General features: G+C 37.8%; 3 protein-coding genes across 3 annotated transcripts in view; 2 read left to right on the top strand and 1 right to left on the bottom strand.

Annotated features, from left to right (window-relative positions):
• Positions 1 to 2670: 2670 nt before the first annotated feature.
• RB195_007140 (uncharacterized protein) lies at positions 2671 to 5109 on the top strand (the record flags this gene model as incomplete). The annotated part of the gene is made up of 2 exons (XM_064180615.1): positions 2671 to 2751; positions 4927 to 5109. The coding sequence occupies 2 exons, from the start codon at positions 2671 to 2673 to the stop codon at positions 5107 to 5109; spliced, it is 264 nt and encodes an 87-aa protein (XP_064037475.1).
• A 2954-nt stretch (positions 5110 to 8063) lies between these two features.
• On the bottom strand, positions 8064 to 8381 carry RB195_007139 (uncharacterized protein; the record flags this gene model as incomplete). Its single annotated transcript, XM_064180614.1, has 2 exons — positions 8064 to 8123; positions 8193 to 8381. The coding sequence occupies 2 exons, from the start codon at positions 8379 to 8381 to the stop codon at positions 8064 to 8066; spliced, it is 249 nt and encodes an 82-aa protein (XP_064037474.1).
• Positions 8382 to 9186: 805 nt separating this feature from the next.
• RB195_007138 (uncharacterized protein) overlaps positions 9187 to 21896 on the top strand; it is a gene marked incomplete at both ends in the record, with an annotated part of 85755 nt that continues 73045 nt past the window's right edge. Inside the window, 4 exons of the mRNA XM_064180611.1 lie at positions 9187 to 9253; positions 11780 to 11922; positions 15411 to 15587; positions 15647 to 15771. Coding sequence (XP_064037471.1) covers positions 9187 to 9253; positions 11780 to 11922; positions 15411 to 15587; positions 15647 to 15771 — 512 coding nt within the window. The remainder of the gene's footprint in view (positions 9254 to 11779; positions 11923 to 15410; positions 15588 to 15646; positions 15772 to 21896) is intronic.

The following is a 21896-nucleotide window of genomic DNA, read 5'->3' as shown; positions in this document are numbered from 1 at the left end:
GTGTCAGTGCTGTTGTTCAACGCAGCACTGTTCAAGCATAGTTATCCTGGTAAATATCACTAAAGCGAACATGAAGTGTCGTTTTGTTAGAAATAGATTATACGACAGATATGGCATAGTGAAATATGAGAAAAAAGATCAGGTAGTTGTCCTCAAGGAAAAGCAGGCGACTTCGCACAAATGGGGCTAATACATTTGATGGAGTCATTGATGTTTAAAGGCATCACTCCATGAATCTGAGGTGGTACGGATTCGAGGTGGAGTATTCTTACAAGATATAGTAGATTATGGAGTGGAGGGTGATTCTGTCCATTTCTTCCTAATTGTTTATTTTCTACAAGGAGTTTGACTGGAACGCGCCAGCTTTGTGTGGTGCAGAATCTTCCGGGTCGTGTTTTACGGCAATGAGGAAGAAATGGACGGAATCAACCTGCTCTCCATAATCTACTATCCTTTATAAGAATACTCCACCTAAAATCTGCACCACCTCAGATTCGTGGGGTGATGCCTTTAAAGGAAGCATCCCACGAATCTGACGTGGTGAGGGAATCCTCGGGAAAAGCTAGAGATGAGGTTGTAGATTGCGGGTTCAGAGCGCGCCTCTCCTACTCAAACACTGCATCCATGTGTGATCGGTCGACGATCAGTGATATCTTCTTATCAGCTTATTCGAGTAAAACCAAGGACTAGGCTGCTAAGGAGACTGGAAGGTGTGCATAGAGGAGCATTCTAACGTACCTCGTAATAACCAAAGCTGTTGCCACGCCATTTCTTACGACGATCAGGGAAAGATGAGCGGAACTACTCCTGATCCCCCAATCGACTACCCTAACTCTGGATTTTCCCGCCGATTCCTTCACCACGTCATATTCGTGGCATTGCATTGCTGCCTTTAATGAAATTTACATTGACGAAAAAAGATAGGAATGAGGATTACTTGGGATGAGGATTACTGAACATACCGGAAAACGGTGTAGGAGCGCTACACCATTTATATGGCACAGATACGAGGCACACAACGGAGACAATTATGATGATAAATGTGTTATGCTGGACCACGAAACGGAGTTATTGGCAAGAAAGGCGTTGGTGGTTTTGGATTTATAAAAACAACATCCAACAAATAATAAGAATGAATGCTTGTCGGCGAATAAGCTCTTGCCACTTGTACCGCTCTGCGACCTCTGTCTGATGTTCCGTACATAGACCAAATGTTATATCGTCGCTGGTGATTCTACACAACAATACTCATTTGTTTCTACACTGGGCGGCGCAGAATCGTTGGAATACTGCGTAAGACTATCCTGAATGTATATGGTTTCTGTTTTCATTACCACGAAAGAATATCGAAACACTGACCCAGTTTAACGAGGCACTTGACAGAATAAATGTTCCATACTTCAGTCAACCTCTATTTGGGCCTATGAAGACGTAGAAAAATCCAAAACGTTAAGCCATCAAAATCCCACCCTAATCCATCAAATAAAAACCTCGTAGGCACTCTAATAGAGAAGTTTTATTTGAGGTTTGGAACATCCCACCTTTTTGAAACGTTGAAGAGAAACAGACCAAAATTCGTAGTTTTATGTATTTTCGTAGTTCATTAGTTAAAATTCGTAGTTTCTCTGAATGAATTCCGCTAACTTTGGAACAAAATCTAAGTTGACTGTGATTTGGTATGAAAACCATAAGCAGAAGTGCAAGAAAGGACCGAGCAAGCGTTCTGACCTAGAGGAAGTGCGGGCACGTCACTTATATTTCAAATATTTGTGTAATCTCTTACTGCAAATACCCAATGTTCGAGATCATGAGAAATCGTAGCATTCGGGTATTTGATAGGTGAGAATTCTCTATTCGCTCAAATATTTGAACGTTGGAAAAATCGGTCCGTTCACTTATTTGAATAGCAAGAATTACGTTGTGAGTATAACGCTTAGTAAGTAATAAGACACTCCGAAGTAATTTTTAACAAAATGACTAAAAAGTTTAAACAACTCTAAGTAGTGGATTTGGATCTGTACATTTGTTCGTACATATTTTTGTGTGAAAAATGGATAAATGTAGATCTCAGGTAAAGTAATCTATTTTTTAAGTCGAAAATATTGAGCTTGTTCACTATTGCTGATGACTGACACTGAGGTTGTTGGAACCGGTTAGGAAGGTATGCCAATGACGCTGAAATATGGCGTAGGTTTTGAAATTATTGCATGTCTCTTGCTTCATCCACCCTAATGATAAACCACTAGTGGATCCAGGTTTTCGGTCACTTTTAAGACACCAAACAAGAACATTTTTCAAATATGTCGGATTTTCGGGGATTTTTCATCATTTTTTAAAATCAAATATCCTAATTTTTGTGGAGCTGAGATGTACCTTGTTGATGCTCGAATATTCGAATAATTCGTGCATACGTAGTCTTCGCTTCTACCAACCGACTGTTCGACTAATCGAATTTTGATGATGAAAACGCAAGTTGAAAGGCTGAGGTTTCAAGGAGATGAAAATCGGATATCTGGCGAAAACGTGACACTTTTTATACTTGAACAACACTTTCGAAATAAAAATAAAAAATACTAAATTAAAAGTGAAAAAAGTAGATTGAAATAAAATAGAAAAATATTAAATATGACGAGCTTCGATGTTCTCAGTTGGTATCTCTCGGTATTTCTGATGTCGAAGTATTCAGAGGAAGTTCCAGAAACACTACTTACTTTGATTGCAACGGACCTACAAAGCGTACGAGCATTTGAGGTAAGGCGTTCCTCAATTGCGAGCTTCCTAGTATTGGTTCGTTTCTACGAAGAAGAAGAAAAAACAGCGAACTACTAGCCTGTTAGCATAGTAAAATTTCATTCGATATTGACCTGACTAATTGGATAATTCCCTGCCGAATGTGCTCGAACATTCGAACAATTCGGAAACCCGGTCATTATATTTCAATTCAATACTTGACTTATGCCCGTGAATTGCACGTAATAAATATACTTGTATAAGAATAAGTTTTCTTGGAAATACATTTTCATTACTTTTTGTTGTGCTTTCCACTTAATGCAGCCAGAAAAGACTAACATTTGTTTGAAAAAAATTAATTGGGGTTAAAACCCTACAAACATTCTCCAAATATTTTTTAAATTCTGCAGGCTTTAATTTCTCTAAATTCTGCTGAGAGACGGGCTTGCCTCAATTAGATTTTTCGAATTATAATAATTTTCCTTTTCTGGTATAGTGCTTCATTATGTCCTTAATTGTGAAATTTTAGCGAATTTAAATTTTCAACAAATAAAATGTCAAAGCAGAGTACATGTGTTGATAGCCACTTGTCTTTAAGCACAAAGATCTTCGATTGAGTGTTTTTGTTGTAAACCTCAAACTAATTAAGAGTCATTTGGCAAGTTCGAGTTCGATTGGGAAGCAGGTGGTGGGTGAAGAAGAATTATGTCTATGACGTAAGAAAATCATTCAGCAAAATAAGAGCACTCCCTACGTGACTTTTCACCAAATCGATTACAATTCGAATATTCGAATTTGAAAATTCGAAAAATCAGCAATCAGAAAAGTTTAAGACTTTTTGAACACGGGACTTTTAAGTGTCCAGAAACTTTAGATACGCAGTTGGAATAGTCGAAAATGAGTTTGATGAGAGTAAAGATGAAAAAGTGTCGTGTGCAGAGTGAAGGAGCTATACGAAGAGCTTTAGAAGTTCTTTCTGGGCAACTAATTGTGTTTTAAGGAGGATGGAGCAAAAATACGGCATTTGAAGTGCTGGATAACAGTTTGCATGCGAATATGTACAGAAAATTCACGTAATTGACTTCTACGAGGTTAAGAGGAAATTCATATTTCCTTTAATCGGAGAGTATTCTCTAGAAAGAGAACAAAGTTGGGAACTGAAAAAGAATAGAAGTCATCCACTGGGTTCCGATCCTTTTCTATACTGTTATATTTCTTCTTTTTCATTCCATTTTTGTTTTTACTTTTTTGGTTTTTTTTTTTATTTTTTCACAGACTATTCGGTTTTACTTATTTTTCTATTTCTTCAGCAGAACTTATAATCTAGTAGAAAAAACCATCAACAAGTACGTATACTGTTTCCTACTTTTTAGTAACTGTGATCAAGCTTCAACTAATTCCACAACCCATTTCTTCGCGATGATTTGCTTTTGTTCTTGAAAATTCGAAAAAATTATGTTGGATTTTCAAATCTTCCATTCGATCAAAAATTTTCCTATCTTACTCTTTCACAACAAATTTTGTCTCTTTATGAAGCCATAAGGAGTTCAGTGAAATATTTTCTACATGCTTGAAATAAGATTAACAAAAAGTAACAAAAATAAACCAAGAGAATAACATAATTCTAAATAATAATAAATTTATGGCGTGGGTGTGGCGCAGTCGGTTAGAGGTCCATTGTAGCAACATGGTCGATGGTTCGAAACCGCGCTAGTGCTAATCAAACCCATTGTCCCTTTGGGGCGATAAATTTGTAGATCAGACTTGTCCGGGAGAATAAAAACACTGACTTGACACATCGGCTAGCAACCACAAGTCATTGTATAGGCCAAGAGGCATAGGAAAAACCTCGACGATTACGAATTGCAGTAAAACGCGTTGGCGCATCCCAAGTGGACTGATATGCCGAAGACTTTATATTTTTACTTTAATAAATTAATAAATCACAAAATTCTTAGCGATGATAAATAATAAACGTAATTTTTCAGATCCTGTTTTTCTGGGAAAATAACCAGGACAAACGTGTCCCAGCGGTATAGAACAATGTCACGTGTGTGGTCCACCATAATTGATGCTTTGTCAAAATGTCTACATTTCATAAAACTTCCTGTTCAGAAAAATTTCTACATTTTGGGCTTTTTTCCCTTGGCTTTTTTATTTTCTTTTAGAAATGTGAGTTGAACTGGTTGTTTTTAGGCTAATGCTCAGCTCTTCACGTTTCCTGATCAACGATGTTGCTCTGGTGTTCATCTTCCGTGCACGAGTCTCCAGAAACCATGTCCACATCAGGCGCTGGAAGCGAATATCGTTGGAGGAATGCGAGCAAAATTAGGATCGTCGGAATCGTTGAAATTATCAGGATCACTACGTGACCTGTAGAAGACTAATTCAAATGTCTTTGTCTGGAAAAAGCGAACAATTCTGAATCTAAGAAAAGAAAACATTAAAATGTCCTTTTGTGCAGGATTTCAGACTGATGATCTATATTTCTGATCGTGCACAAATTTCTATACAAAAATATCTATAAAAATCTAATAAAATACATGAATATAATCAAATTATGTAGGAAATAACCGCTATTACACAGTGGGCCCACAACTCAATTTTACGTAAAAATTCAGCTTCAGAAAGTCTTTAGTGCAAACAATTAATCTCTAGTAACGAATGAAAGTCTTGAGCATTGATGGGACACGTGGATTCGTTCGTTAGTTTACGAGAGATATCTCTTACAGAGATTTCATATGTATACATTGAGTCTAGAATATCTAGGTCCCACTAGACGTGACACGATGAAAGGACTTTTCGTTGTAATTGAGAAAAATGGTAGTCTTAAAGCAAAAAAAAATTGAATTCTGTGGAAATTATAAATTACTATTAATATATAACATAACAAATAAATAAACAACATTCTCATTGACAGTTTGTAGAAAATCTACCAATTTCCGGTACGGAATTGTGAGGTGAGAGATCGCTTTTTTCTTTTTGCTGTCCCATAAGGTCTCCGAGTGAATAACTACAGAGGAACATACCCTCGGAACGCGATTGCAATTGTGTACTGTAACAACTTCATAAAAATACCATCACTTTTCACTCTTTTTCTTTCCGTGAACGATTTTCAATAAACCTCGGCGAGGTGGGTATTTTTATTCGTATTTGACTTCCTGAATTGAACCGGATTCGATGTTCTTATAATCCTTTATTTTTTTGCTATTCTTTTTCTTTCACCATCGGACAATTCATTGAAATTGCTCCTGGTCCTGTAATCGAACAAGTCGTCGACCACTACATATGTCCACTAACATATCCTGGTTCGAATGACGGTCATTTTTCATCGAGCGTTTCCGATCGGAATACGTTGTACGACGCCGACGTGTTTCACATACATATTGTGGATTTATTTTTCTTCCCGTGTGTTGGCCGTTCAACGAAACTCCGTGCCGTGAGTTTGAGTGATGACGGCTTCTGAGGGGATACCGCTGTGAGATGTCATGTGCTGTGGGACACAAGTACTTTGTGCCTATGCTCTTTGCAATTAATAACAACACAGGAACAACTTTTTTTGGTGTTGATGTTTTTTTCATGGCTCTTCATTCATCATCTTGTTGACAGGAATATTTGTTTACTTGTTTATTTATTTATTACGCTCATTCGCATGGATGAAAAAAAGGATTTGGGAAGGACAAACACCGAATTAACACAGTAAACACAAATAATATAGTACAAATACAAACACAATACAATATAGTACAGTAATAGTAAATACAGTACATAGTGAAAAGGCAGAAAATAGAAGGCAATGAGCAAAGATTACTCCCGCGAACGATTCCAGATTGGATGATTTAGTAATCAAATACACCTAGATTTATTAATTTATATTTATATTTATATTTATGTATGTTTATTGATAACATTTTCATATTTTCATTGTATTATTTGCTTACTTAAATTTCCAGGGAATTCACTCATAAACTTATAAAAAAATTCTTATCGTTTAAAACGGTGAGAAAGTTGTAAGTTTCTTCCAAATTTCAAACTTCTTTTTCTCAGCAACGAACGGACTTTGGAAGTTTCGTTGAAAATTTCGTGAGTTTTCAAAAAAAAAAAATCAAAAGAAAACGATTATGTAATTAACGATTATATGTAATAGTGTTTGGTTTCAGATTTTCTCATACTTACTGATAATTTTTTGTTCAACCAGGAATTATACATTCAACGATAGATTTTTAAACAATTATTTTCTGTTACTATAATATCACTATTACTATTACTATTACCCTATCATTATAGCTATGCTACTAAATATTACTATTCTATTTTATCTAACATCGAAAACATTTCGGCGATCATATAAAAAAATTTTGGAGAATAGGCATCAAAGGAATTCGGGAAGAAAGAAAAACGTGAATTCACTCTTTGTGAATGTGTTCGGTTCGTTGCTGCACGAGTAATAACCACAGCGGAAGCACTCATGCACCTACGTGCCTGAGAACAAAAACTTCCCCGCATGCCCGTGGTTTTAAATTACAGGCGAGCAGATTTTGAAAAATTATTCTTTGAAATTGCAGCGTTAGGAGAGTTTCGCTATTTGCTCGGTTTAGTTTAGTCGAGTTTTTCTTACTGTAGTGCGACATAAAGAGAAATAGTTCACGTGCAGTTCACGTTCAGTTCACGTAATTTTACAATTTATATGCTTTTTCCACCTATTACCTTAACTGGTCGTTTGTTGTTTGATATCATCAACCTTCGTCATTATTTAAAAATATAAAATAAATAAATATAATAATATAAATATAAAATATCGAGAAAAATACTAATATTTCCAGAGTAACACTCTGAAAAATGCGGTTTTTTTGGGGCTACAAAGCTTTTTTTGAACAATAATAGGTTTTCTTAGGCGTATTCATTTTTATTTTAATACAAGAAGTTATTCAAAAAGTACATCCCTTTAATGGCTTGAAGTTATTCAAGCAAAAAAAAGCTTCTGTTCGTACTTTTTTTTCATCTACCGTATGTCAGCGCTTATTCGCTCATATTACTCAGTTTATTACTCATCTTTTACTTTATACTGTTTCTTGTTATTAAAAACTTGTTTCTAGATTTTGTTGCTTTTATAGTTCTATCACTAAATGAATACCTCATTACTTAAGAAATTACTTCAAAGCAAATAATTTTTATCTCCTATTTTTATTTATTAATTATTTACTTATAATCAAATTGATTTTTCAAGCAATAAGAGCACTAACGCGAACTATTACTAATTTAGATTCAGAGAAGTATTGTTAATTTATCTATTTACTTTTTACTTACTACTACTTTTACTTTGGACTTATTTATTATCCTCGACCAACGCGAAGAGCAAGCTCCTTCCGCCTTCCTAAACTTCCGAAACTCTCCTGGACTTATGTCGTTATCTTTAGGGACTGCTGGTATTTTTGTGGTTTACCCATACACAAGTGACGCACATTTTGTCCAGGAGGAGACCGGACGGACATTGTGATGATTGTGAGTACGCTCGGTACGCCACCAAGTCGCTTTTTACTCTGCTCGGAACAGCTGATGTCGGACACGCCTTCGGGCTCGCTCGTGGATCGCCGCCGCTGCTGCTGCTGCTTGCGTTGAGACTCGAGCCAATCCGTAATGTTGCAATACATATCACCACCACATCACCGTGAACCCCCGCAAATCTAGAGATATTCGTTTGCCTGGCTACTTCTACCGTCTACATTGTGGTTACTGTACTTTTTTTCGCGTGTCTGTATGTCTATTCATGCATCAAATGTTTTGACTATATGACCTTCTTCTACTTGGCTGAACCTCTTACAGTAACCCCTTTTTGCATGGGTCGGCTTCGGTTAGGCTGTAAGACGAACGAACTCCACCAGCGGTGTTCGTTTCGCTTGCGCCATTTCACCTTAGAGGATCTCTGAAACGTTGATTGTCAACTAATCATCCGTGAGATCATCACTGAACCGCCATTTATTCATTTGTTCGCCGGGTCGCATCACGTTCCTCCGCAGGAAATTCTATCAATTTTCTCCTCAGGGTCCTTCTAAGCGGAAGAACTTTTTGTACAGTACAGAAATATGATCCAGAGCTTTTTGTTGGAAAATCCTTGCAAAAAAATCCTTGCTGTTGGCTTTCACTGATTATTAGCGTATGGACATAAAGTAGCATCAGAAGAATCGCAACGTTCAACATTACGATGACCACACACGTCTCCTAATCCTTTCTTCATGTTTTCTCTCGTTTTTTTCCCCCCGAGAACCGAGAACAGACGAATGATTTTCGTTTGCAGCGCCATTAGTTTGACTGCAACCATCCGTTATGTATATATGTGTACTTCTTCCAGATCGAGTCGATCACGTCGTCGAAGCACATCGATGTGTTTTAGATTTTTGTTGTAGCTTGTAGAGATTTTTTGAGCGACAACGACGACGTTAAACACAACGATATACAATGTTGTTCACCGGAACAGCAGCGAAACCGAAACGTGACGAGAAAAAAGAGAAAAAATCGGATCGAGGTTCGTTTGAAGCTTCCCCCGGAATACATCCACAATGCTTCAGTTGTTTTCTATTCTCAAGAGGCCTAATTTCAACGGTGAAAAAAACGTTGCACCAACTCGTTAATCCATGAATTCGGGATGTGGGAATACATAAACAAGAGAACAAATGATGAAGTTTTTTTTTTCATTTGCAATTTTCTCACGTTTGCTTACCTTCGACCTCGGCTCCGCAACCTTTCATTTATATTAATATTTACTTGAGCCAATTAATGCTTGATTAATTAATTAATTAATTTGGAGTAAAGCAAAATTATATAATAATTATATTAGGAATAATATTAAAATATTTTAGTTATAACATTTCTTTTTCCCTTTCCCTTTTCTCGCTCTCAAATTACATTACCTCACAGGGCCAGAACTTTTATTCGATACTTCATGTGTAATAAATTTTAACAATTACATTAATTGCATTAATTAATTCAATTACACTAATTATTTACAGAAATAAATCAAATAGTTTGTAAGATATTCATTGTGGTTGTCTTTTCTTGTGTGGAGATCACGAAACCCACATCAATAGCGTTGATCTATCGCAAGTTTATACACTATATATAACCACAAATTATATTTATGTTTATATTTATGTTTACAACTATTCTTCTTCGTACACATGTAAATTGCTAAATAAACACAAATGTTCTGTTATTCTACATGACTATCTATCAATTCGTCCAGTTTAGTGCCGTCACGGGTATCTGATCTGTAGGTCCTGGTGCCGCTATGGATTTGGTCTTTTCTTTTTTTTGCATTGGATGAAATGTTTTGCTTTAACGGGACCCAGTTGCATGTAAATTAAGTCAACAGCTGCGGGGACTCAGGAAATAATATTGCTTATCCTCTTATCTATTGTTTATCGTCTGAATTAGTAGTTTCTGTCTGTTCGGTCCTCAAGAAGAACAAGACAGGCGAGGACAAGTGGGTGAAGATGATGGATCTGAATGAGAGGAGTGAGACTTTCGCACGTGTAACTTTCTTTCACCGATGTTATGACGTTGAACATCTTTTTTGTAAAGCACAAAAATGATTTGCGTCAAATACGAGGCGAACAGTAAAGTAAGTGTCATTTGTTGTTATTGAAGCTGTGCTGAAAATTCTTCGAATATCATCTTGCAAGAAAATTTTGTAAAATTTTGGAAAATTTTGTGCTCTTTTAGGAAATCCGTGAAGAAATGGAGTTTGAGGTAATCTAATCCAAACGAGATACTAGGTATAAAGATTACAGGGTGATAAGTATTAGAAAATTACGGTAACATATCAGCACTTTATAGGTGCTACCAAAAAAAAAACAAATAATTAGGAAGTTAACGTTTTTGAGCGGTACTTTTGCTAATCATGCGGTCGTTTGTTTTTGATCCAAACCACATTTCTACCAACTGAGAAAAAAAAAGCTCCAGCTGAGAAAAAAAGAACGGAAGAAGATCTTACGCATCCCTTGAATCCATTAAAGAAGATCCTGGAACCTGCGCACGATCAGTGATGATGTACCATCTAATTAATTAACTGCTAATTTAATATTACTAATGTATTAATATAATATGTGTAATATGTATAATATGTAGTAATATTTATTAATATTTGATATTGCTAATTTAATAATTTACTATAATAATGCCTCCAATTTATTATTGCTTACGTTATTTACTATTATTATAATTATTTTAAGCAAAAATTAATTTATGTCGAATGTGAACGATTCATTAGCTGCTCTATAGCATTCAATAACAAAAACTATATAAATTATTGCGTAGGTATAGGGTACGAAACTATCTGTAACCTCAAAAATCGGGAAATCATGAAATAGGGAATTCGAAGTCGTTCAGAGTTTTTGATCAAACTTTTGATTAAGTTTTGTTTTTGATTAACTTTTTTTTTGGACGTATGGAAGGGGTTCCTAATTGGAAAAAACTCGTCCTGTACATAACTCCTCTATCTGGATGGAATCTCCATTGCTTTTTACCTGTAGTTCACAGCATTTTAGTCACCCTGGGCGAGAAATCACTGTCTATTTGGAAATAGAAGAAGTTTTTTTTTTGGCTATTACTACGCAGCACTTACTGAAATGTTACTAATTTTTGGAATAGATATCCTTAAAACGGGGAACATTTGGTAAAAGGGAGTATTTTTCGAGTTGTACTTGCACTGAGGTGACCTTTTCCATAACGTTTCACGTTTTTCCCTAATTTAACAGGCGCCAAAAACAAAAAACAACAGGGGGAGGGGGTGGTGGCCTGTATGGATGATCCCGAACACGATCGAAGGTAATCACTGCTCAAGCGTAATCGCAAGGACATGACCTACATATTTTATGAATTAAATGCATTCCGAAATATGGTAGACGTAATCCATGAACTTCGAAAAGAACTTTATCCCATTTATAATGTTGACGTATCAATGATTCTCGCGGAAAAAATCCATAAAAATAAAAAATCCTTGAAAAAAATATTCGAAAAAAAAAACCCGTCGAGAAATTTCTTCACTTTTCAGATGAGAAATACGATATCCAGGAGAGTGTGTTCGTACGATGGGGAAATTCGTTGCTCGCGAACGAACCGTTGAAGGATTTTCGTGATCTTAGCGATTTGAAATATATCAATTCAATTGCAAATATTGCTACCGGGATTAATTCCGTAAGTGATTCTTGGATCTTTGTTTAATCGTTGATTATTGATGATCGTTTTTCAATCTCATCAATCTTTTTATCGATTTTCTGTCAATCTTCCACCGACTATAGATTGATAACGGCTTGTTTATTCGATGTCTATCCGTAGTATTCATTGAACAGCTATCGATCGATCGTAGAGATCGATCAAAAACGCGGCTCACGCGAGCTAGTGACCAGGACGCCGGCGCTTTGCATATGCATATATTCTGCATCCCAGATTTCTACGCCGTCCGGTCGCCTGTCGTGTGTGCGTGTCTTTTACACATAGATTTACGCGATCGAGCAGAGAAGAAATGACTATTGATTGGGGAATCACTGGGAGAGGATGAGAGAAACGGATCGGAGCGCTAAAACACGGGTTGAGCTGGTTGAACGATTCGATTCGATGTCTCAGATCCACACTTTGGATACTGTAATGCTTCTATGGAAAAGAATCCGAGCATTCTGGAACAGGAACACCCCAAGAGCGAACATGTTTATAGGAAAATTGAGGAAAATACCGTTCTGGGGGGGCACATGAGAATTCTCCGAAAAGTAAAAATCTATGGGATCATCGGAATCGGGTTTGACCCGTGGATTCGATACGATTTTGCATTTGAAAAAAAAGATTGCGATTTTATTTATGGTCATATATACGTCCTCCATTCGCGGAATTTTCCATCACCAACGAATTATCAGCGAGAAATTGACAACCTTTCCCCCATAAAACCTTTAATATCACAGCTTTTGCTTAATTTGTACTTGAAGCCATCCTTATTCTCCGCAACATGTGTTGAATCCTGAAACAGCTATCGCTATCTTAAATCGTCTAACCTACTCAACCGATGCGGAACTGATGAAGTTTTTTTTACTGAAAAGTTTTCAAGTGAACTACTAAAAAGAATAAAGTTTTTGGACTATGTCCACGTTTTTTTGTCCCTTTGTCACCATCCAGATTTAAAAAATCACGAAAAGAAAACCACGAGGTCACGATTATAAGCTCTTTACAGTACAATCTGAACTCTCCGCTACAGAAGCATCCTTAAAAAATGATTTTGTAAGCAGGGTACTCTACATATTAATATTAGAGAATTGTGGTTTGCACAGCTTGGTCTCAGTCCGGGCATTTTCCTTCGCTTTCCATATGAACCTTTCAGAGACGTTTTCATGGATTTAAAGAATCGTTTTCGATTACGGATTTTTTAAATAGCTTTCTGCGGGGAATTTTTCCAATAATTTTCTTTCTTCCCCTCCATTTCCCGTGCGCAATAAGCCCATTCAGCACATAAACTCAAGTTTACAATTGGGATGTACGTGTATGTGAGAACATTTTTCAGAGGTTAGCTAATATTTATTTATTTTATTTATTCGTTTATTTATTTATTTATTTATTACGCTCAAAGGCGTGCCCAGAGTATAGCAAGGAAGGAGTACAAATAAACAATAGAAAATCCAGCAACGAGAAAAGAGAAGAATTTATTTATTTATTTATTTATTCGCATACACAGATAGTGCACCAAAAAGAAAAAAACACATTTTCTATGTCAGGATAGTTAAGAGTTAAGAAAAACTCGGCAAACTCATTGTCAGTGGGGCCTGACGCAATCCTTTTCGTGGCGGAAACGCATCAACACGTCGTTCTCCTACTCCAGAAAGTGAAGAGTCCTCTCATGACATCTACTCCCTCAATCCAGAACGCTCAACATTAACGGCTTCTTTAACATATCGGGATACGAACAACTTAGCCCCAGCAGGAGCACGTTGCAATATACATAGAACGAATCTGACGAGAGACCTTGAACGAAGAGGATTCACTAACTTTCGTGATCATCAAACGACTAATCACTAAGAATGAGAATAAGCAGGGATAAGTCACGCGAACAGTAAAGCAAGGGGAGATTTAGCAATTTCAAAATGCACATAAAATCGACAGGGTGGGAATTAAGACTCTTGGAAAATAAGAAAGTATAGGTAGTCTATAAAAGTTAGTGGCTTCCAATCACATCAGCCGGGAAGATGTCTTCATAACAGAATTAATAGGTACAACACCGGCAGTTCAGCAAGCGGGTACACTGGCTCCCTCCGCTCAAGCGGTGAGTAGAAAAGGAAGCACTAATAGTATAGGCTAGATAAAGAAGTAAAGGGGAATATCAACAGTGCAGAGAAGGTTTCCATACAGTTTCCATTTCTATTTTCTGAATTTATTCGCCTCATTTACCTCATTGGCTTAGTTCTTCATCCGTTTCTGCCGCATTTTGCGCCAAAGATTTTTTGGCCAAAAACCAAAAGAAAAGAAATTTTGCTCCCTATTAGGTGTTTTCATTCATCAGTGCTATCCGTTGTTCTATCCCTTTTTTTGATGTTGACTGATACTTTTAATCGGTCGTTTCTCGAACCGGTTCTATGACATGGTTTAGTTCTCGCTATTAAACAAATAATCATATGAAAAATTTATGAGAAAACGAACCAGGTTCGTGGATCTGCTGAAAAGAACCTCTTAATTTTTCCAAATGTGCTTAGGCGAGAGCTATCCTTAAATCTGCGAAGGAAATAAAATCCAAAAAAGTCTCTTCGTTGTTTTACGACATTCCGTGTTTATATTTACGTGGCACCGATTAATGTTTCCGCAACAATGGCCATACGGATGGCGTGTCCTGACCAAGCTGTTTTCGGTTTACACAGTTTCCGCGACCGTAAATCCTCCTTTTTGCAACACCTAGCTGCTCCTCGAGTGAATTCTTCATAAATGCGGGGAAAACCGAAGATTTTGTAGGATTTTGGTGGGAAATGGGAGGATGAGATCGATTTTTTTCTTGACGATTGAAGCCATATCTTACTATTCCATTCTGGAGGATTGCGCTCTTCCTGAAGCTATCCATTTTGTGATTATGTAGATTGAACAGAGTTCTTTGGAACATAATCAAAAAATGTTCTGTTTGCTAGGCGATAAACCAAACCCGTATCCTATATATTTTTCTTTGGAAGGATAAAAACGGTGGAGACGAACCAATCGCTAACTTCTTTTTCGTGCGATCCAGCTATTACTTGATTATTTTGCTGACGCTAACCCGGTGCAACGGGATTTCGCTGCAGGACCTAGCGACTAGTTACAGAAACATTTCCAACGCTAAAACGAGTGGACACGTATTACCACCGCTTGATTTGTTTCTCCGCCGGCGGAAATTTTTATTGGGAAGGAACGTATCCAAGCAAGGCACGTCTTTTCCGCTAGATTTATCCAACTTTGGAAATTATGTTGGATACGGACTCTAGTTCCATGTTCTCATGAAGCTGTTCTTTGACTTGTACAACGTTTCCATCAAAAAGAAAAATTACAGAAAATAATTCCCAGTAAAAAAGTACATATACGTTCATTTATACATACATACATATTTATACATACATATACATTTATTTATTATTTATATACATATACATTTATTTAATTTTATTATACAGATTATTTGCTTCCAGAATTTGACCGGAAATCGCTACGAAGACTGTTGCACTCTGTTGAATAATGTTAACGACATGAAAACATCACCGCAAGAACTGGCCGAATCTCAACAGAAGGCGGTGTTGGCAATGTGGTGGGATTTAGTGCAAACTTTCTGGAAACGATTTGGTCCGGATCCGATTCGAGAAGAAAAGGTGAGTAGGTCGATGTGGGTTGCGGGCCGAAAAAAAAGTCATTTTTTCCCTTTTTTCAGTTATCTGAAGCCATTAAACAATGGTGTTTGGAGGTGACGAAAGACTATGAGGCAGTATCCGTGTGTGATTTTACGTCATCATGGAGGGATGGATACGCGCTGAATTGTTTATTGCATTCTTTCGAGTTAGTTCACTTTTTGCTTAGATATATGGTCACCCGCGATGAATGAATTGAACCGGATGAGAGCGGTAGGGGAGGAAGGGGGTGCGTCGCGGCAGACGCGTCGCGTTCGCTCGGCCGAACATATTCGATGGCCTCGGGGCCCTTGAAGAAGCAACATGATAAGATATATATGGAAGTTATAGAAGTTCCACGTGTGACATAGAACCCTGTAAAATTCCCTATCGTCTTATTGTACGGTAGCTCCCAAGTTCGCAGGTTGTGGGACCCAAAGTGAGGTATTTCACGAAGACTTCCACTTTTTCAACATTTAAACATCCTATACATAGATATCAAAGAATATGTCAATGAACACCCTGCAAGATGCTGGTTTTCCAAAACTGTGTAATGCAGAAAGGGCCGCAGAAAAAACTCTACATCTCCTATTCAAGCCTACCTTCCAGTTATTACCGGCAGTGTATCAGGAAAACGACGATGTTGGGGTCTATGTGGGCAAATCAAGAATTTGTGGTATAGATTACGAATATGAGCGCGCCCCCATTCAGTCACCGATGGTCGTCCTGGAAAACGGCGTGGGAAACGGCATTTATTCCTGCGATGTACGTTAGAACGCCCCTCTCTTATACGGGTTCTGGTCCCTCCACCGACCTATTCATTGGTTTCCCTTGGACAGGCTGTCGGAGAGACCTCATTGGTTTCTCGCTGATCGGGCCTGCTCAAAATTGGAGCGTCTTCACGCACCTCGTAGGAACAAACGCATATTCTCACGCTGTTTTCCAGGATGATTAAGGAGAATTGAACGGAGCCGCGCTCTTACTCGTAATATACACGTCGAACTCTATGTTTTCCATTCCCAAACTGAGTTAGTTTCGTGATACACTTCTTTTAAACCATCATCTTAAACTAAAATTTTAAAATGCGCACAGTCAAAATCGAGCCCAGTATGGAGGATCCAAAAAAGGAGCATTATGAGCGGAGCATCGTAGCGGTGCATGGAATTTATGTACGAAAAAAAAGTTGCATGTAATGCTACAAAATTTGTGCAAGAAACGTTTATTCAATAAAAACAACGACTTTGATCATATTAAGCTAATGTCACGGTTTAATAAGCAATGTGAGTTGCATACGGCGTTCAGTTAAATTCATTTTCCTTCCAGTGATAAACTGGAAATCCAATCTTTTGAGCTTAACCCGATCCGTATCAATTACATCAGCGCCGTCGGTGACACTTTTTAAATTTGCTGCGAAGTAGGCTGGATTTCACACCGCAAACACAAGTTCATAGATCCATCAAGTAGATCATTGATTCATATTGATCTATTTGTGAAGATAGCCATAAACCAGTTTTTTTGTGTCCCACAAAAGATGTATTTTGACGTTCCAGTTCTTTGGAAGTATTCATGTGTTTGTCGCAACCATCGCTAACTCCCGTGACCTCATAGGCGGTGTCCCATCAAGTTTAACCTCGTTATGCCCTCAAGTGCAATCAGTACATAACTAAACTCAGAAAAAAAGCTCAACAAAGTGACAGCGCAAAGAACTTTCCAGTATGTTTCATGGATGATCTGTTTCTAGAAATCAATGTATGATTGAAAAAAGAAAATAGTTAAGGTATGATCCACGGATGTTTTCTGGATTCTTCCACTATGAAAAATTAAGCTTTCTGAAAGGATGAAAGGTTCAGAAACTCTTCTTTGTCGAGCTCTCACAGGACTCGTATTTATAAGAAAATTTTCAAAATCAAATAGTTCAAGTTCAATAATAGGCAATGGGCTAGTAGCCATATATAAAGTTTTGTGGGGATGTACTATTTGTTTATTGGTTTATTTGTTTATTTTATGATTAAGTGTACTATTTAATAGAAAAAATGGTAGTGCTGGTGTGCTAATAACGGAATCACTGCAATTATTCCCCATGTAAAGCTAGCGGTAGCACTTCTGTACTCCATTCATCCACTAATTTGAGGTTTCAAAGATTTTCCACGAATTTGGTAAAAGTACTACTGTCCAGCGTGTAAGGGAAAGACACGCACTCTACTAACTACACATAAAATTTATAGTATTTTACTCAATGAATTAATACGGTTTACAGTAAGATATTACTGGTAGGATTTATGTTCTATGAATTGTGGACACGTGAATATTCTCTTGTTGATTGGAAATCTCTTCTGTTCCATCACATTTCAAAAAAAAACTGAAGAGCTAACTACAGAAATGTCAATCGGAAATTTTCTCAGCGAACTATTTGCTGCTAGCAACAATTCAATTCTCCTCCCATATTTTGAGATATGTTTATTTATTTATTTATTTTATTCCTTCTCTTCTTTTTTTTAACTTTCCGGGATCAAGCCTATAGTTTCGCTATACTCTTTCATTTATTTCAATCTTTACGCCATCATGCTGTATAATAACGCGCTTAGTCCGTGTGTGTGTGTATGTGTGTGTTTGTCTGTGTGTCACGAAAATACCCCATAATGATGCAAAACTCTGCACCGGTGAGGTGCCGAACCATCGCCATACACCTGATAGGCGAGCACTTTACGTTTTATCCATTGTGCAAAAATATGTGATAATGTATGTTGGCTTTGATAAGGCAAGTTAGTCTCTCTCATATGTTAGTGAGGGTAAATAAACTTTTATGTGAGTGTATACTTCCAAACGTGCAAACTATCATGCTGTATAATAACGGGCTTATTCTGTCACGTATGTGTGTCTGTGTCTGAGTCAAGAAATTCCAAAAAGAGAGGGAGACGGATACCATGACGTCGGTTTGGTGCGCTAGATCCTCAACGCGCTAAAATTGGGTGAGACGGGTCCTACGGCGTCGTTTTGGTGCCCCGGAGCCAGATAGCTGTAAAATGGGGTGTCCCATAGGGTCGGAATGGTGCACCGGTGCCAGAAGGTTATAGATTGAGGAGAGACGGTTTCCGCTGCGCCCGATTGGTGCGCGGGAGCTCCAACGCAGTAGAATGGGATTCTGTGGTCCCTTCGCATGTCTATTTCTCAGCATGTCTCCTGATGCTGCTAACATCCTTTCTTCAAAAAGAGGAAACAGGCGTGCGAACGGCTTATAAAATACAATGCAATTGTAGCCAACAGTTACGCGATCTGACGCAGAACGTTATTTTGAATGACTACGATAGTGATATTCACATCATTTCATGTTAGTACATCGTTCTTTGCTAATAGTTGAAAACGAAGGAATCTCATATTCGAATAATGTTTCCAAATTGTAGAGGTTTGAAAGGAAAATAGATATAAAATCAAGTTTGATTGTTCTCCAATTATAGAACTGATCGTTTAAGGAAAAACCATAAAATCTTTCACCCATGCTTAACTTTTCGGGCAAAAAAATTGAAGAAAGCGTTGATAGAAAAAAACAATTATAGTTTTCCAAAAAATGTCGCAACTGTTATTTCTGTTATTTCTTTTTGATCGGTGAAGGCGAGCGGAGCGAACACAAAAAAAAGCCTGAAGTCCGGCTTTAGCCGGATGTTCAGGCTGGTTTTTGATAAATGGTCATCGAAAAGATGGTTCTGTGACTTCTTTTGTAAGGCACTGGGAGTTCCTGAGGAATTATGGATTTATTTTTTTGAAAATTCTGATTGCTAAACCTAATCCCTTGGTTTCAAAAAAATTAAGAAATGGATTCAGTTATAAATTGGTGAGATTACGGATCACGGACAAAAACTTGCCTAAATTCTAAAAGAAATAAGAATTAAAATGAAAAAAATATGAGAAAATTACTATAAAGCATAGCATGAAATAACAATAAAACGGTAAATTTGTACTGTATGCACGGACCACTCTTAATTCTATAAATGTACAACTAACTGCTTTTCTTGCTGCTAATTTTGCTATTCTTGAAATGAAAATGTGACTTCTTTTTCTTTGAAAAATTTTAGCAACAACACCTGTTCGGATGTTAAGAATGAACCAAAGAGGGACTGTGGCCGATTTTAAGAGAATTGTGTTTATTTTGAGAGGAAAAATACCATGCCGGGAAACCGGACGACCGTCTTTCTTCAGTCAAGTATTAGATTTCACTATCATTCCAGCAGAACTTGTTCAAATATCCCCAAAACTAGAAACTAGATCGATTGTGTTCAACCGTCTTCGCAAAATAGGGCCTCCTCTTTCGAATGCATTTGTTTTTTTTTAAGATTCAAGGATTTACAAACGAATGTACGTTTAGAAGGGGGATCACGCAGTGCTGCACAATCATAATCAGCGTCTTTTCATTCAAATCCACATATGGTGTCCTAAGAATCAAAAAAGCTAGCACTATATTGGGAACCAACGAGTCATTTTTACAGAAAAGCACAAAAAAACTCAAGGATCATTCCATGTAGTGGTTGATTGAAGGCACTTTCCTGCTGCGTAAATTTAAAAAGTCGGACAGGCAATTACCCCCATATTTGAAAAACTACCAATGTCTTTTTACCAGCGTCTGGTTTGCTTAACACAGGTGAACCCGACAAAACTGATCGTCCAATTCTCCGTCAAAGGCAGCGTATCACGAAACTTACGTAGTTGGGAACTATGGGGGAGAATATAAAGTTCGGGGTTTGGATTACGAATATGAGCGTTATTCCGCTCAATTACTTTTAATCGTCCAGAAGAAAGACGTGGGAAATGGCGTTCTTTCCTACGAGGTACGTTAGAACGCGCCACCTTTGCGCGCACGCCACGCCCACTTGCGGTCGAAGGTCATAAATCAATCAAGAAGTTCTCCAGCGCAGTCTATTCGAGTAATACCAATGAATAGCCGAGGCGAACGAGTGGAGGAGAGCGTATAAAATGGGTGCGTTCTAACGTGTCTCGTAGGGACAAACGCCGTTCTCACGCCATTTTTCAGGATGATTGAGGGGAATCAATCTACACCCACTCGTGATCTACACCACGAATTTTCCCCTAAGTTTCCGAACTACTTCAGTTTTGTAATAGGGTGCCTTTAAGGGAGACGATGCTGTCAATGCTTCCTGTTTGACAGTAGAGAGAACAGTCTCAGGAGTGATCCGCGCTCCATCTTGGATGACCCCTCTGTTTTTGTAGTCCATGCTATATATTCCTTTTGGTTAGCGAAGAACACATCGAAAGCCATCGAACACGCACATTGTGAGAAAAGCTGGCGATGTGCAAAAAGAACACCGGATTGGATCCCATGAAATCCATTCTCGAGCTGGGCCGTTGGCCATATGTGCTGATGTGTTCACAGCACGAAAAAATCAGCTATGAGCTCAGTCTGAAACGCCTCAGAATTTGGACCTCGTCAATCACATACATATATGCATAGTAGTTAAGCAAATCTTGGATGAAAGGTGCGAGGAGAAGGAACGAATGGAAGTGAAGGTTGCGATCCACAGGGATTCACAGCGGCTATCAGTGAAAACAAAAACCAAGCTTTTCAAGCTTTTAAAAACGTTTAGTGTGCATCACAAGAAAAAAAAACCTCGATTCTGGACTATAAAACCCGAAAAAAAGTCCATATTCCAGCTATTGGGGACTATTTTGTTTCTTTTAAACGTACCTTCTTGGATATGAGAGTTACATATAGCAGGATAAAATTCTAAAAGGCTAATAAAAGAGGCTAAAATTAAAAAAGCGGGACCTCTTCCTAGACGATTTCACTTTTAGATTAGTCTACTTTGAGGCTTTTCAGTAGGCTGAAATTGAAAAAAAAGATGGATTACTTTTTAGATTAGCCTTCCTTAAGGCTCTTCGGTAGGGAAGGGAAACCATCCCAGAAACGAATCCAATCCACAATTAAAATACCAGCCTCTCTGTACTCGCGACATCCTCTACGATTCCTAGCAGCAAGATCGGGTTACATGCGTTGGTTGGGGCGACCGATGGTGCATGTACTTTCTCGCTAGGTCTGTTACTATCCATGATAAAGATCTTGGATCGTAACAACGCCAGCGGTGACGAAACTCGACGGGAAACTCTGACAGTTACTACGAACCGTATTATGTTAGTGTACTTATGAGTTCTGGAAGAACAGGATGCGCTAAAAACGGTGCGATTCGAGAACGATGCAAATAATTGCATGTGAGGCCGTAATATTACACTGCATTCTTCTGCACATCCAGTTATGAGAGGTTTTTTTCCCATTCGTTGGATCCTTGG

This window comes from Necator americanus, chromosome I (assembly GCF_031761385.1).
Source record: "Necator americanus strain Aroian chromosome I, whole genome shotgun sequence".
Lineage (NCBI taxonomy): Eukaryota > Metazoa > Nematoda > Chromadorea > Rhabditida > Ancylostomatidae > Necator > Necator americanus.
The sequence above is the reverse complement of the archived record's forward strand: the minus strand, read 5'-3'. Positions and strand labels throughout refer to the sequence as shown.